A 16,823-nucleotide genomic window follows, 5' to 3' on the forward strand; every position below is an offset into this window, starting at 1 on the left:
CTGTCCCCCGTGTTCACAGGCAGAGCAGGCCTCCACCTTTGGATCGGATGGCAGCGAAGGAAGCGTGTGTGGGGTTGGGCAGAGCAGCGGCGGCCGTTGACTCTCCCCTGCAAAGTCTGAGAGTGAGAAAGAGGCGCTGGAACCAGCAGCAGCGACCGAGCTGGAGAAGAGAGAAGGGCTTCGACAGGCTGCTCCAGCAGGCACCGTCGGCCCGCAGGCAGAGGCGGCCGTTTGCGGGGCTTGCAGCTCCACAAACGATCGGTGAATCGGCAGTTCCGGGAGCAGGACTCGCTCGGCGATGTCGTGAGGGCCGGTGCTCCGAGGAGCGGCAGTGAGGAGGTCGGCTCCGGAGGACGTGTGTGTGTGTGTGTGTGCGGCTCCCGGGCAAAAAGTCAGCTGCGTGGGGTGCTCGAGAGAGAGAGAGGGAGGGAGAGCAGGCAGCAGCACAGCGAGTTCAAGATGGTGGCGAGCCTCGTGGCAGCAGAGTTCTGCAGAGAGAGGCAGGCAGGCACCAGAAGAGCACCTAAAATGGCGGCGCCCAGTAGCAACCTCGTGGGAAAAACAAAATGGCGTCTTAAAAGGGAAATGTACCCGGGAGTCTTAAAGGGGCCTTACACCATTGGCGGTCCCCACAAAGAGACTTTTGTAAGGGCAAGAGTGAGTCAAAATGATTACTGTGATTTGTATGATGACGTGATTTATGACGAGTTAATATTTTGATGCTAAAATGATTACGGTGATTAAAATGATTGATATGATTGGTGAAAAGAGTTAATATCGCAATGCACAGTTAAAAGGGGTAATGGATCTGTGACTAACATGACTAATGGATTAATGCGATTCCTGATTTTATGTGATTTATGCAATTGTTCAACAGCTGCAGACAAGCTGCAAAGGCAACTATTTTCTGAGAACAGAGGCAACGCATTAGTTGCGATACCCTGTCTCAGCGCAGCCCATTACCTCGGGCAAAAAGGGGCAGCATACCGCCATCACACCTCACCCAGTGGAGCTGGGATTTAATAACTGTTCAGTGTACCTGCAACCTTTTGATATAACCCTTCAATGCATCTATATGTATCATACAAATGTATTGTCTATGTGTACCTGCTTTCTACTGGAGATTATGTTTGTGTACTTGTATCACCCATGTAAGGACTGCTAATATCACATGCTTGCACCGGATCGCAAACATAATCTGTACATGGGGGGGAAGAGGGAAGTGGATGGTCATGGACTCACACTCACAAATCAACCAGGACGAACAAGGCCGAGGTTACCGGCAATTTGCTTTTGGAACTGGTGAGATGTTATGTATTGTCCAGGTACATTAAATGTATGATTACAATGGTGCGTCACAAGGGGCACTGTGGAGGGAGACCCGAAAGTACCTGTGAGACAGAGTATAAAAGGCTGCCCACCACACCTGAGGGGCACTCTGGAGTTACACAATAAAGGACCAAGGTCGCAGCAGTTACTACAACACCAGACTGTGTGGAGTCAGTGGTTTGAGTGCTACATACATCACAGTATCATGCTGACAGTGGGATTCAATCTTACTAACAAGTCCATTATGTGGTACTCTATCAATAACACCAGCTTGCATTTATACAGCGCCTTCAACATAGGAAAACGGCCCAAGGCACTTCAACAGAGGCGTTATCAAACAAAATGTGCCACATGAGATATCAGGACAGAAGAGGTAGGTTTTAAGGAGCATCTTAAAGGAGGAAAGAGAGGTAGAGAGGTGGAGAAATTTAGGGAGGAATTGCAGAGTTTAGGGCCCAGGCACGGCCGCCAGTGGTGGACCGATTATAATCGGGAGTGCTCGAGGCCGGAATTGGGGGACCGCAGAGATCTCGGAAGGTTGTAAGGCTGGTGAATGTTACAGAGATAGGGAGGGGTGTAGGGCTGGAGGAGGTTACAGAGATAGGGAGGGGTGTAGAGCTGGAGGAAGTTACAGAGATAGGGAGGGGTGTAGAGCTGGAGGAAGTTACAGAGATAGGGAGGGGTGTAGAGCTGGAGGAGGTTACAGAGATAGGGAGGGGTGAGGCCATGGAGGGCTTTGAAAACAAGGATGAGAAACTGAAAATCTCAGTCACCTCCTGTTATAAACACATCAACCGCATTATGTTCATCAGCCCTTTCCGTTATTTACTTAAAAATCTCAAACAAATTTGTCAGACGTGATTTGCCTTTAACAAATCCATGTGGGCTGTCATTTATTAACCCATGCTCTTCCACATGACAACGAATTATCTCCCACCACAGAGGATGGGCTGACTGTCCTGCAGTTACCTGGTTTATCTCTCTCTCATGGCTTGAGAAGACAGTTGTCTTTGTTTATGCTTTCCTTATCTCCAACCTTGTCTTTCGAAAATACAGCAAATCTCACTAACAGCGGTTAGTAACAACACTTTCTCCCAAGCGGTCTGAAGCAAGAGTAATACCCATGATCCCATTCCAATTTGGTCACCTTTAGCAGCCAATAGGGCGGAGTGAATATCGCCCTGACAGTTCCTGCTCCTCAGGCCTTAATTGGCATTGCTTAAGATTGGACAACTCAAGGTCCACATCCAGAGTTTCAAGTCCATTCGGTTAGTCTTCCTTAACAACAAGTGTTAAAGTCCACATTCAAAAGACCAGCATCCTTCAGTGCTACATGGGCAGCAGTGAGGTGCTACATCAACCTCCGCCTCGCTGAGGGGACGAGAGATGAGCCAGGGGCTCTGCTCTTGATCCATAGAAACATAGAAATTAGGTACAGGAGCAGGCCATTCGGCCCCTCGAGCCTGCACCGCCATTCAATAAGATCATTGCTGATCATTCAACCTCAGTACCTCTTTCCTGCTTTCTCTCCATACCCCTTGATCCCTTTGGCCGTAAGGGCCACATCTAACTCCCTTTTGAATATATCTAACGAACTGGGCTCAACAACTCTCTGCGGTAGAGAATTCCACAGGTTAACTACTCTCTGAGTGAAGAAGTTTCTCCACATCTCGGTCCTAAATGGCTTACCCCTTATCCTTAGACTGTGACCTCTGGTTCTGGAACTCCCCACCAACGGGAACATTCTTCCTGCCTCTAACCTGTTCAATCCCGTCAGAATTTTATATGTTTCTATGAGATCCCCTCTCATTCTTCTAAACTCCAGTGGATACAGGCCCAGTTGATCCAGTCTCTCCTCCATATGTCGGTCCTGCCATCCCGGGAATCAGTCTGGTGAACCTTCGCTGTACTCCCTCAATAGCAAGAACGTCGTTCCTCAGATTAGGAGACCAAAACTAACACAATATTCCAGGTGAGGCCTCAACAAGGCCCTGTACAACTGCAGTAAGACCTCCCTGCTCCTATACTCAAATCCCCTAGCTATGAAGGCCAACATGCCATTTGCTTTCTTCACCGCCTGCTGTACCTGCATGCCAAACTTCAATGACTGATGTACCATGACACCCAAGTCCTGTTGCGTCTCCCCTTTTCCTAATCTGTCACCATTCAGATAATATTCTGTCTTCCTGTTTATCCACATTATACTGCATCTGCCATGCTTTTGCCCACTCACCTAACCTGTCCAAGTCACCCTGCAGCCTCTTAGCATCATCCTCCTCACAGCTCACACTGCCATCTATATTCAACTCTTGTTGGAAAGGATGCGCGAGATAGATTTTAGGGGATCATGGGCCTAGGCTTCGCTGCAATGCCTTCGCCCTTCCCACAGCTCAATAATTGCCGAGACTCGAGGGGTAACTGGGTGAGCCTCCCTTCCAAGCACAAAGCCTAACTAGACAGGAGTGTGCCTCACAGATTGGGCCTATCATCATCATCATAGGCAGCCCCTCGAAATCGAGGAAGACTTGCTTCCACTCTAAAAATGAGTTCTCAGGTGACTGAACAGTCCAATACGGGAATTACTGTCTCTGTCACAGGTGGGACTGACAGTGGTTGGAGGAAAAGGAGGGTGGGACTGGTTTGCCGCACGCTCCTTCCGCTGCCTGTGCTTGGTTTCTGCATGTTCTCGGCGACGAGACTCGAGGTGCTCAGCGCCCTCCTGGATGCACTTCCTCCACTTAGGGCAGTCTTTAGTCAGGGATTCCCAGGTGCCGGTGAGGATGTTGCATTTTATCAGGGAGGCTTTGAGAGTATCCTTGAAATGTTTCCTCTGCCCACCTGGGGTTCGCTTGCCGTGTAGGAGTTCCGAGTAGAGCTCTTGCTTTTGGAGTCTCGTGTCAGGCATGTGGACGATGTGGCTCGTCCAAAGGAGCTGGTCGAGTGTGGTCAGTGCTTCGATGCTGGGGATGTTGGCCTGATCGAGAACATTGATGTTGGTGCGTCTATTCCCAATGTGGCTCACCGATTGGGCCAATGGTGTGGCTCACTGATTGGGCCTATGTTGTGGGTCACAGATTGAGCCTATACCTCTATCCCCACTCCCAGTGTGGGTCACTGATTGGGCCTATGGTGTGGGTCACAGATTGAGCCTATACCTTTATCCCCACTCCCAGCACAAGGACGATAGCAGCTTCCAAAATGGGGTCAGTCGCCTTCCCACCCAGACGGGTCAGAACGCTTCCCACTGGTGATGCAGCCGACGCCATTTTGATGGGGGCCTCCCACCGGGTGTCCAAAGTGCCTGCCTGATTCAGGCAGGCGGTCCCTTTTACTGTGGAAATCGGGCTCCTGTGGCCCAACTAGGGCTTTGATTGGCATTCGTGGTCAGCACTGGTAAGGCAAGTGGGTGGTTGGGGGACTACTGAGGGAGTGTGGAGCACCGAGGGGGGGAGGCGGGGACTGGAAGCGGCCCAGCTTTGAGGAGTGGAGCACGGGTGCAGCCAGGAGTATGATGGGGGCGCTGTTTCTGAATGCGGAGCCCTCAGTGGCAGTGGTGAGAAGCAGAATCGGTGAGCAGCAGCAAGAGCCAGCACTGAGGAGAAGATGGAGGTGTATCTTGGACAGAGTGGAGTGAGCGAGATCAAATTATGGCCACCTTGGAGCAACATATTAAACCACCTTTGCTCGTGGCTCTCTGACAAGTGAAATAGTCAACATCAACAAAATCTATCTTATTCAATAGGTTCTCAAATCTTTTGGGCCAGATCCAACCAAAAAACCCTTAGCTCGCACTGGTACCTCTGCAAAAATATCTCTCTTGTCCCACCCACTTGCCTGACCAGTGCCGACCACGAATGCCAATCAGGACCCTATTTAGGCCACAGGACCTCGATTTCCACAGTAAAAAGGTCTGCCTGCCTGAATCAGGCAGGCGCTTTGGACACCCAGTGGGAGGCCTCCATTAAAATGGCGTCGGCTGCATCGCCAGTGGGAAGTGTTCTGACCCGCCTGGGTGGGAAGGCGACCGACCCCATTTTGGAAGTTGCTTTCGCCCTTGCGCTGGGAGTGGGGATAGAGGTATAGGCCCAATCTGTGAGCCACACCATAGGCCCAATCTGTGACCCACATTGGGAGTGGGGATAGAGGTATAGGCCCAATCAGTGACCCACATTGGGAGTGGGGATAGAGGTATAGGCCCAATCAGTGACCCACATTTGGAGTGGGGATAGAGGTATAGGCCCAATCTGTGACCCACATTGGAAGTGGAGATAGAGGTATAGGCCCAATCTGTGACCCACATTGGAAGTGGAGATAGAGGTATAGGCCCAATCAGTGACCCACATTGGGAGTGGGGATAGAGGTATAGGCTCAATCAGTGACCCACATTGGGAGTGGGGATAGAGGTATAGGCCCAATCTGTGACCCACATTGGAAGTGGAGATAGAGGTATAGGCCCAATCTGTGACCCACAGCATTGGCCCAATCAGTGACCCACACCATTGGCCCAATTGGTGAGTCACACTGAAGGAGTCAGAGCAGTAACAGGTTGGGTCAAACCAGCCCACTGCAGGGAGCTGGGGGAATGGGTCGGGTCTGCTCAATAAACTAAGGGGGAGGGTTAAGTTGTCAGAATCATCATCATCTTCATCATAGGCGGTCCCTTGGAATCGAGGAAGACTTGCTTCCACTCTAAAAGTGAGTTCTCAGATGACTGAACAGTCCAATATGGGAATTACAGTCTCTGTCACAGGTGGGACAGACCATGGTTGAAGGAAGGGGTGGGTAGGTCTGGTTTGTCGCATGCTCCTTCCACTGCTTGCGCTTGTTTTCTGCATGCTCTCGGCGACGAGACTCGAGGTGCTCAGCGCCCTCCCAGATGCACTTCCTCCACTTAGGGCGGTCTTTGGCCAGGGACTCCCAGGTGTCGGTGGGGATGTTGCACTTTTATCAAGGAGGCTTTGAGGGTGTCCTTGTAACGTTTCCGCTGCTCACCTTTGGCTCGTTTGTCGTGTAGGAGTTCCGAGTGGAGCGCTTGCTTTGGCAGTCTCATGTCGGGCATGCGAACGATGTGGCCCGCCCAGCGGAGCTGGTTGAGTGTGGTCAGTGTTTCAATGCTGGCCTGGTCGTGAACACTGACGTTGGTGCGTCTGTCCTCCCAGGGGATTTGCAGGATCTTGCGGAAGCAGCACTGGTGGTATTTCTCCAGCATATACAATGGATGGCGTTGTAACTGAAGAGGGTGGAGCTGTGATTGATATGTACTACAGCCAATTGGTAGGAATCAAGCCCCAACCCAATAACTGAAGCTCCAACAAATTGAGTCCCAGGCTCCAACAAAGGAGTATGCCAGCCTGTCTGAGAACATTTTCACCAGTGATTTACAGCCACTCTATGAATAAGAGTAAATATCTACACTGAATTATTGCAAATTTAATTAATTTTTCATAATACTCTTAATGGTAAATTTTCAGGTAGGTGACAATGCAAAAATGGCCGCTTCCCAAAATGATCTCAACAATTTGATTGGTCAGTTTAGATTGGTAATAAAACATTGTTAACGATTTGTTTGCTGATTTTTCTGCAGCTTATTCGGTCCACGTTGGCAGTGACCAACATAATCAAACTGCCGGCCCATCAGATATGCGATCGGTGTCCTCATTTCAGCCGGCCATCACAGAGGTGTGGTGTGATGCCTTTAGAAAGTGTGACTCGATGGGCAAGCCCTCAAACCTAGACTTGTACAAAGCTGTGAGAGCTGTGCTCGCTGATGCCTCTCCCAGTCGCATAGTAACGTTGATTGTTATTGTGTCACAGGGCAGGAGTACAACTTCCTGAAGATGGAGCCCGCTGAAGTGAATTCCTTGGGAGAGACGTATGACTTTGACAGCATTATGCATTATGCTAGGAACACCTTCTCCAGGTTGGACTTTAAGGTTACGTCGATTTAGTTCTTCACCCTTCCTGTAAATGGTAACAAGTGCTCGGAGAATTTAACTAAAGTGGAAGCATTGCACTCACTGGGTCTCTTTTCAATTGGTTTTAATTTTTATTTGCATTGATTTTTTTTTTACCTGTTTCTCTCTCCTCCAGTCTGATTCCCAATTATTCCGGCTCTTTGAAAGCCTCAGCCGGATTGGAGTGGATTGGAATCAGTTGGGTTTGGGTCAGAATGCCATTAAAGAGCAGCTTGTGATGGAGTCTGAGGGAATAAAATTGTCAAGGGGGTTTGAGCGCATTATCTTGGCTGACACTTCACGGACCCATTGTCAGGGTCACCACCCTCCCGACAGGGCATTGAACCGAGGCCCCGTCTGCCTGTGAATCCGTCCAGATGTGTATACATGGAGCAGTGTCCATCCAGATATGAACCCCATTCTCTCGGGGTCTGGGGGTCTCGGGGACTTTGGGTCTGGGGGTCTCTGGGTCTGGGGGTCTCTGGGTCTCGGGGTTTGGGGGACTCTGTGTCTCGGGGTCTGGGGGACTTGGGGTCTGGGGGCCTCTGGGACTCTGGGTCTGAGGGACTCTGGGTCTCTGGGGGTCTCGGGGTCTCAGGGACTCTGGGCCTGGGGGTCTCGGGGTCTCAGAGACTCAGGGTCTGGGGGTCTCTGGGTCTGGGGGTTTCGGGGTCTCGGGGTCTCAGAGACTCGGGGTCTGGGGGTCTTGGGGCCAGGCAGGGTTGGTGATTAGTTCTTGTCTGTTTATTGCCTTTATTCAAAAGGGCAGACTCCGACACCAAATATCGCTTTGAATGCGCCCAGCGGTTGTGTGGGATCCTCCTGCGGCATTAGCCGCGGTGCCGGGGCAGACTGTAGCGGTAGGCCGCACCACCCTGAGTAGCATTTCCCTGTCTCCCCCTCCCCGACGGACCCCACTGCCGCCCCTTCTCCACCCTCTGCCTGTCCCGGGACGCTCCCTCCCACCCCTGCCCCAACAATCGTCACATCCTCAGGCTGCTGTGGTCAGGGTAGCGGTAAGCCCTGGGAGGGGCCAGTCACGGCCCTGTCGTGGCCTCCTCTGCAGCCAGGCCTGAATGTGTTAGCCTGCGGAGCCCTTCGGAAGGACAGCTGCTCCGACCTTCAGGGTGGCTGTGCATCTGTGGGGTCCATCACTGGCTCTCCTGGTCCTGTAGCTCGGGCAGAATGCCTGTTGGCGGTGGGAATCCCATCGCGAGACCCGGCGCCGTGCATCTACAGTAGCCCCCGACTGAAGAAGTTGGGTCGAGTCCGATTCAGAGGGCTGTGCGGAAGTCCTGCCCCAAAGAATAGAATCCAGGCTCGAGTGTTTCACAGAGCAGAAAGTGTGTCTGATCAATCCGTTAGAATCAATTCCTATTGCCTTATTTCTGAGTGTTAGCAATGATCAGCGAGGTGACTCCCGGTGTCCACACAGCCAAACCGGCTCCCTAATCCTGAAGGGGACTGCTGTCTCCCGGCTTTTCTGGGACTGTGAATCTATCACAGGGATAACCGCCCCTCAGGGAGGAATATATCGGCCTCGGAGCGGGGGGGGCAGTGCAGATTCACCAGAATTATACTGGGGATAAAGGGGTTAAATTATGAGGATGGGCTTCATAGACTGGGCTTGTATTCGTTCGAGAATAGAAGGTTGTGGGGCCATATAATCGAGGTGTTTCTAACGTAAAAGGATTCAATAGGAGCGAGAGAAGCTTTTCCTCTGCTTGGGAATCCAGACCCAGGAGACGTAATCTTAAAGTTCGAGCCAGACCGCTCAGGAGTGAAATCAGGGAGAGGCTGTAGAGCCCTCGCCCCCAAAAGGCTGTGGATGCTGGGGGCCAACTGGAGCTTTCAAGGCTGAGATTCATAGAGTTGAGTGAGGGGCTCGGGATCAGAGACATAGTGAGCGGGGGAAGGGGGGAGCAGAGAGAGCGGGGGTGGGTGGGTGGGGCAGAGAGCGGGGGATGGGGGCAGAGAGAGCGGGGGATGGGGGCAGAGAGAGCGGGGGATGAGGCGGGGGATGGGGGGCAGAGAGAGCGGGGGATGGGGGGCAGAGAGAGCGGGGGATGGGGGGCAGAGAGAGCGGGGGATGGGGGGCAGAGAGAGCGGGGGATGGGGGGCAGAGAGAGCGGGGGATGGGGGCAGAGAGAATGGGGATGAGGCGGTGGATGGGGGGGCAGAGAGAGCGGTGGATGGGGGGGCAGAGAGAGCGGGGGATGGGGGGGCAGAGAGAGCGGGGGATGGGGGGCAGAGAGAGCAAGGGATGGGGGCAGAGAGAGCGGGGGATGGGGGCGGGGGATGGGGGGCAGAGAGAGCGGGGGATGGGAGGGGAAGAGAGAGCGGGGGATGGGGGGGCAGAGAGAGCGGGGGATGGGGGGCAGAGAGAGCGGGGGATGGGGGGCAGAGAGAGCGGGGGATGAGGCGGGGATGGGGGGGCAGAGGGAGCGGGGGATGGGGGGCAGAGAGAGCAAGGGATAGGGGGCAGAGAGAGTGGGGGATGAGGTGGGGATGGGGGGGCAGAGAGTTCGGGGGATGGGGGGGCAGAGAGAGCGGGGGATGGGGGGGCAGAGAGAGCGGGGGATGGGGGCAGAGAGAGCGGGGGATGGGGGGGGCAGAGAGAGCGGGGGATGGAGGCAGGGAGTGCGGGGGATGGAGGGGCAGATAGAGCGGAGGATGGGGGGGGGTAGAGAGAGAGGGGATGGGGGCGGGGAGTGGGGGATGGGGCTCAAACACTTGGCTCCTGTTCAGCTCTTCTGCCGAGCAGAAGTTTGCCTGGATGCAAGGAGGGGGCTTTAACAGCGCCCTTCTCACCTCGCTGATCCATGGCTATGCTGTGAGGGCGAGGGATGATTGGTCCAGCCTTCTTGTGCAGAACTGTGGGCCAGGGTCAGGAAGGTTGAGCCCGGGGCTGGGAGCAGTCCCTCCCCCAGTGAACAGCAGCACAGCCAAGGAGGAGACTCCCAGACCCCACTCCCAAGCACCCAGCAGCACCTTGCTCACCCCGTCCCACCTTAGCCCCGATCAATGCCCACTGACACCGCCCTCTCTAACCCGCTGTGCACACCTACTACGTTACTGCAGCTCCCAACTCACCCAATGCGCACAGGAAGAGACCGACGTAAAGGGAGAGAGAGGGAGAGATGGAGGCGGGACGGATTGAAATAAAGGAGGAAAGAGAAACACAGACATGATGGAGGAAAGAGAGACTGAAAGAAATTCACTGGCGTTTAGAAGAATGAGAGGGGATCTCATAGAAACATATAAAATTCTGATGGGATTGGACAGGTTAGATGCTGGAAGTATGTTCCCGATGTTGGGGAAGTCCAGAACCAGGGGACACAGTCTAAGGATAAGGGGTAAGCCACTTAGGACCGAGATGAGGAGAAACTTCTTCACCCAGAGAGTGGTGAACCTGTGGAATTCTCGACCACAGAAAGTTGTTGAGGCCAGTTCGTTAGATATATTCAAAAGGGAGTTAGATGTGGCCCTTACGGCCAAAGGGATCAAGGGGTATGGTGAGAAAGCAGGAAAGGGGTACTGAGGTGAATGATCAGCCATGATCATACTGAATGGCGTTTAGGCTCGAAGGGCTGAATGGCCTACTCCTGTACCTATTTCCTATGTTTCTATGTTAAATGACCTTTCCAAAAGTTCCAAGAATTGTCAAATAGATTGGGGATTGGTTGCAGCGTGTAAACAGGATTCTGCCTGGTCTGTAGTGAGTTTATCAGGCACGACCCGCTCACTAATAGTGTCACAAGCATCCAGCTCACTGATCCAGACACTTTTGGCAATGAAATTGCAATTTGATTGGTCCAAAGCCACTTGCAATGGCGCTTCAGTTGCTGACTTTGCCATATTCACGGGCTATTGTTGTCTGTTCATTCCAAAGGGGTGTTTTTCTGGATACCATCCTTCCTCGGAGAGACGACCACGGCATCAGACCAACCATTGGGCAGAGGGTGAGACTGAGCCAAGGAGACATCACCCAAGCCAAGAAACTGTACCGATGCCCAGGTAATGTGCCAAGAAGCGGCTCCCCTTCTGACAAATTGTTCACGGTGTAATTCGAAAAGATATAACCTGTAAATCTTATCATCCTGGGAAATGTTAATGTGCCCTAAGTGAGTGAGGGTGATTAGATAGCTCGTGTCCAACCATTGGTCAATTGCTCGCCTTAGAAATAGAGAGAAACACTGGGGTTAATGTTGAGTTTGTGCGACAGTGTAAAATGGGCGAGAGCGAATCCATTGATTTTAGTGTAAATAAAACTGGGGAGAGATGTAAGTCGGGCTGCCAACACACCGTCACCCGTTTTATACTATCGCACCAAGTCAGAATGACCCCCATTGTATTTTGACTAAAGGGATCAACTTGATCCAAAAAGTGGCCGGATCCACATGGGGAGCAGACACTCAAACCCTCGGTATGGCAGCACTCGCCCTGGTGTACTCTACAGCCGAGTATTGCTCTCTGGCACGGTTATCTAGACCGCTGGTCAAATCCTTTGATGTCCAGCTGAATTCTACTGTGAGATTATCAGCGGTTTCTCTTATTGACACCATCACCTTGGCTGCCCGTGCTTGCAAACATCGTCCCACCACACCAGGCCACCAATATGCCGTCTCCAGAGAATACAACCGCTACATCAGCAAAGACATGCCAATCCAGGCCGACTGGAACAACCTGCTACCGACCCGTCTCAAATCTACAAGGCCACTCAGACCATCGCCGAAGCCCTTCAGTGATCTCCCCTCAGCCTCGATGACCGACGGCGAAATGCCGGGGTTAACTGTGACATACGGAATGGATTCCTTATCGAGGACCCCACAGTACAACCTGAAGGATCAAACCTTCCTCGCAAACAGTGGAAACCATCAACTGCCTCAGAACCGGTCACGGTCGATGCTGCCACCTTCTCCATCGGTGGAAGATTAACGTATCCCCATCATGTGACTGTGGAGCTCCTAATCAGACCCTGGAGCACATCATCGAGCACTGCCCTCAGAGGGAATTCACAGGCAGCCTACACGATATCCACGCTATTACACCGGGAGCTTTGGCCCTGGATATCCGACTTAGATATCGACGTTTGTAGAAGTGTAGTTTTTATTAAATACCACCGCCATTTTTTGATCATTTACAAATGCAGAGTTCTCTCTGCTCGAAGACCCACCTCACTTTGAATAATTCTCCGTTTGTCCGTTACAATACGATACCGTTCCTTTCGATATTTTTTGAAGATTTTTTTTCTTATCTCCTCTAACTTATTTTCTCACGTTCTCCTTCAGTTTTTCATTGTTATTTTTATAATCCTCATTTACTCTCTTTAATTTTAATTGCTTTCTACCCTTTATATTTTTATTCATTCACGGGATGTGGGCGTCGCTGGCAAGGCCGGCATTTATTGCCCATCCCTAATTGCCCCTTGAGAAGGTGGTGAAGGTACTCCCACAGCGCTGTTAGGGAGGAGCAGAGATAGGGAAGGGCAAGGAGCGGAGTTCGGGCCCAGCGAGGTCGGGAAGGGCGAGGGGCGGAGGTCGGGCCCAGCGAGGTCCGAAGGTCGGGAAGGACGAGGGGCAGAGGTCGGAAGCAGCGAGGAGCAGAGGGAGGGATGAGCGAGGAGCGGAGGTCGTGAAGGGCGAGGTCTGGAGGTCGGAAGCGGCGAGGAGCGGAGGGAGGGATGAGCAAGGAGCGGAGGTCGGGAAGGGCGAGGAGCGGAGGTCGGGACGGGCAAGGTCTGGAGGTCAGAAGCAGCGAGGAGCGGAGGGAGGGATGAGCGCGGTCGGGACCGGCGAGGAGCGGAGGTCGGAAGCGGAGAGAGGAGTGGACGGATGAGGCACGGAGGAGCAGAGAGGTCAGAGCCCAGAGGCGGAGCAGCGTGGACAAGACCAAGGGAAGGTGCAGCACGGACCAATAGCAAGTCTGACGTGGTGAGGCTTACATTGAGGACAATGAATTCCACATAGAGAGAGGGCCTGTGGGAAGGAGGCAGGAAGGAGGACAGTAGGGGTATGTTTGAGTTTGTGTGTGTGTGTATTGTCTCCAGTTGGCCTGGCTCCCCCTGCCACTGGACCAAGACCTAGCTCCGTCAAGCCCGCGTGGTGGCTGGTGTGCAACGCCACCCCACGTTAAAATAATTCACACACAGGCATCTTCTACCCTTTAAAATGAGTTCACCAATCACCTAAGAACTCACTGTTAGTGTTGGAGCAAGTCATCCTCAATCCCGAGGGATTGCCTATGATATTTGGGGAGGAAGTTCACGGATTTTGACCCAGTGACGATGAAGGAATATCTCCAAGGTGTGTGATTTTAGAGGTGATGGTGTTCTACCCTTCCAGGTGGTGGAGATGGCGGGTTTGGGAGGTGCTGCCGAAGAAGCCTTGGCGAGATGGTGCAGTGCATCTGTAGATGGTGCACACTGCGGGTGGTTAGACTCTCGCTTGTTGGAGAGGGTCATTGTCTGGCACTTGTGTGGCGTGAATGTTACTTGCCACTCATCAGCCCAAGCTGGCATGTGGGCACGGACTGCTTCATTATCTGAGGAGTTGCGATCGGAGCTGAAATAATAACAACAACTTGCATTTTAGATCGCACCTTCAGCATAGGGAAACATCTCAAGGTGCTTCACTGAGGCGTGATCGGATAACATATGGCCACTGAGCCGAGGAAGGAGTGATTAGCTGGGGTGACCAAAAGCTTGTTCAAAGAGCTGGATTTCAAGGAGGGGAGAGGCGGAGAGCTTTGGGGGTGGGAATTCTGGAGCTGAGAGCCCAGGCAGCTGAAGTGTTGTCTCCTATGAAGGACAAAGGGCAGGTAGGCACAAAGGGTCAGAATCAGAGAGCTAGCGGGGTTTACAGAGATATGTAGGGTGAGGCCATGGAAGTATTTGAACAAGAGATAAACATTTTAAATCTGAGACGTTGGGGGACTGGGACTCTTATGTATGTAAACATTACCAATGTGTAAGACTTGCCACCAGGGGGCACACCTGTGGGAGACCCAAGGGTCACCTGCATACCCCGGGCAAGGCAGTCCACCATGCTGCCTCCTCACTCTGGAGTTACAATAAAGAGACCAAGGTCACAACAGTTTGAGCTTAAGATATACAGTCTTGTGGAGTTATTCTAAACATAACAGAGACAAACGGTAAGTAAATCTGTGGCTGCAATAATGTCGCATCACCTCACCTACTTTGGCCAAAGAGGTGTCAACCATTGATGTTGGCCATAATTGTATTACTGAAAGGGAAGGAGAGTCATTTCCATTCAAAGTGCTCTTGCAATCATTGCCTGAACACATATGGTCACAAGCACCCTCCTGGTTGGAAAGCACAGTCAGGCTTGTATCTCGAGAGCAGCCTCACATCCCAGAGCCCGACACAGCCCGTGAGTTGCAGGAAGTCTTGGTGTGCAGGCAAATTCAGCAGCTATTTTTTGCAAAGCAAGATCTCACAGACAGTTCATCTGTTTTTTTCCGGTGTTGGTTAAGGGACTGATGTTGGCCAGGACACTGGGGAAATGCTTCTTCAAATAGTGCTATGGGATCTTTAACAGCCACTTCAATAGGCAGGCAGGCCCTGGATTTAACACCTCATCTTAAAAACGGCACCTCCGACAGTGCAGCACTCCCTCAATAGTGCAATCACGGTCTTTCGCCCTCGTGATCCACCCATGGGACCGCCCAGGAAGCTACGGGATGGGAAAGCCTGGGCCCTCCTGAGATCAGAGGGTCTCGGAGATGTTTGGGAGCAAGGTGACCCCTCACAGTGGGCATAGCGGATACTTTCAGTCACCGAATGGTCTATGGGTCTCGCGCCCTTCTGTTGCCCACACAGACTGGCCATTGATCTCCAGCAGTAGCCGGACACCCCAGGGAAGGCAGATGGCTGCCTCCATTCCCTGGCCCCTCAGTAGGCCCATACCAGTGGAGTGGCCAGGCCAGACTAGGGGGCCATGGCTCACCAAGGCCGGGCGTGGAGAGAGTTGGGCAGCCTCGGTACGTTTTGAGTGCTGGCCTAGTGCACAGGAATATCCCCCCGGGGCCGGGGGGATATTCCTGTGTGTGGACATTGGCTGAGAACAGGAGCAGACACGGCCCCTTCGAACACTCACGTGGACAATGGTCACTTGAGTAGAGCACCGGGAAGCGCACATCTCCGGGAAGTTCGCATCTCCAGAGCTCGTGTCAGTGTGTTCAGGAGACCATTCGGTGTGTCCACCAATCTTTCCCAAATCCCGGAATACTGTGCGAGGAGAATCCTTGTGACAGAGTCGTCAGCATGGATTTATGAAGGGGAAGTCATGTTTGACAAATTTGCTGGAGTTCTTTAAGGATATAACGAACAGGGTGGATAAAGGGCAACCAGTGGATGTGGTGTATTTGGACTTCCAAAAGGCATTTGACAAGGTGCCACATAAAAGGTTACTGCACAAGATAAAAGTTCACGGGGTTGGGGGTAATATATTAGCATGGATAGAGGATTGGCTAACGAACAGAAAACAGAGAGTCGGGATAAATGGTTCATTCTCTGGTTGGCTAGTGGGGTGCCGCAGGGATCAGTGCTGGGACCCCAACTATTTACAATCTATATTAACGACTTGGAAGAAGGGACTGAGTGTAACGTGACCACGTTTGCTGATGATACAAAGATGGGAGGAAAAGCAATGTGTGAGGAGGACACAAAAAAATCTGTAAAAGGACATAGACAGGATAAGTGAGTGGGCAAAAATTTGGCAGATAGAATATAATGTTAGAAAGTGTGAGGTCATGCACTTTGACAGAAACAAATCAAAGAGCATGACCTCACAAAGATTGCAAAGTGCCGCAGTACAGCGGGACCTGGAGGTACTTGTGCATGAAACACAAAAGGTTAGTATGCAGGTGCAGCAAGTAATCAGGAAGGCCAATGGTATCTTGGTCTTTATTGCAAAGGGGATGGAGTATAAAAGCTGAGAAGTCTTGCTACAGATATATAAGGTATTGGTGAGGCCACACCTAGAATTCTGTGTGCAGTTTTGGTTTTGATATTTACGAAAGGATATACTTGCTTTGGAGGCAGTTCAGAGAAGGTTCACTGGGTTGATTCCGGGGATGAGGGGGTTGATTTATGAGGAAAGGTTGAAGAGGTTGGGTCTCTACTCTTTGAAATTCAGAAGAATGAGAGGTGATCTTATCGAAATGTATAAGATTATGAGGGGGCTTGACAAGGTGGATGCAGAGAGGATGTTTCCACTGATGGGGGAGACTTGAACTAGAGGGCACGATCTTAGAATAAGGGGCTGCCCATTTAAAACTGAGATAAGAAGGAATTTCTTCTCTCAGAGGATTGTAAATCTGTGGAATTCGTTGACTCAGAGAGCTGTGGAAGCTGGGACATTGAATAAATTTAAGACAGAAATAGACAGTTTCTTAATCGACAAGGGAATAAGGGCTTATGGAGAGCGGGCGGGGAAGTGGAGCTGAGTCCATGATCAGATCAGCCATGATCTTATTGAATGGCGGAGCAGGCTCGAGAGGCCGTATGGCCTACTCCTG

The 16,823-nt window shown here is 51.9% G+C and overlaps 1 protein-coding gene across 2 annotated transcripts in view; it reads left to right on the forward strand.

The window, feature by feature from the left end:
* LOC139234946 (tolloid-like protein 2) overlaps window positions 1-16,823 on the forward strand; it is a 251,756-nt gene that overhangs the window by 143,922 nt on the left and 91,011 nt on the right. For both annotated transcript variants that reach the window (XM_070865919.1, XM_070865920.1), the window contains 2 exons: window positions 7,144-7,249; window positions 11,176-11,300. In XM_070865919.1, the coding sequence (XP_070722020.1) occupies window positions 7,144-7,249; window positions 11,176-11,300 (231 nt within the window). The remainder of the gene's footprint in view (window positions 1-7,143; window positions 7,250-11,175; window positions 11,301-16,823) is intronic.

The sequence above is a fragment of the Pristiophorus japonicus genome, chromosome 22 (assembly GCF_044704955.1).
Source record: "Pristiophorus japonicus isolate sPriJap1 chromosome 22, sPriJap1.hap1, whole genome shotgun sequence".
NCBI classification, from domain to species: domain Eukaryota; kingdom Metazoa; phylum Chordata; class Chondrichthyes; family Pristiophoridae; genus Pristiophorus; species Pristiophorus japonicus.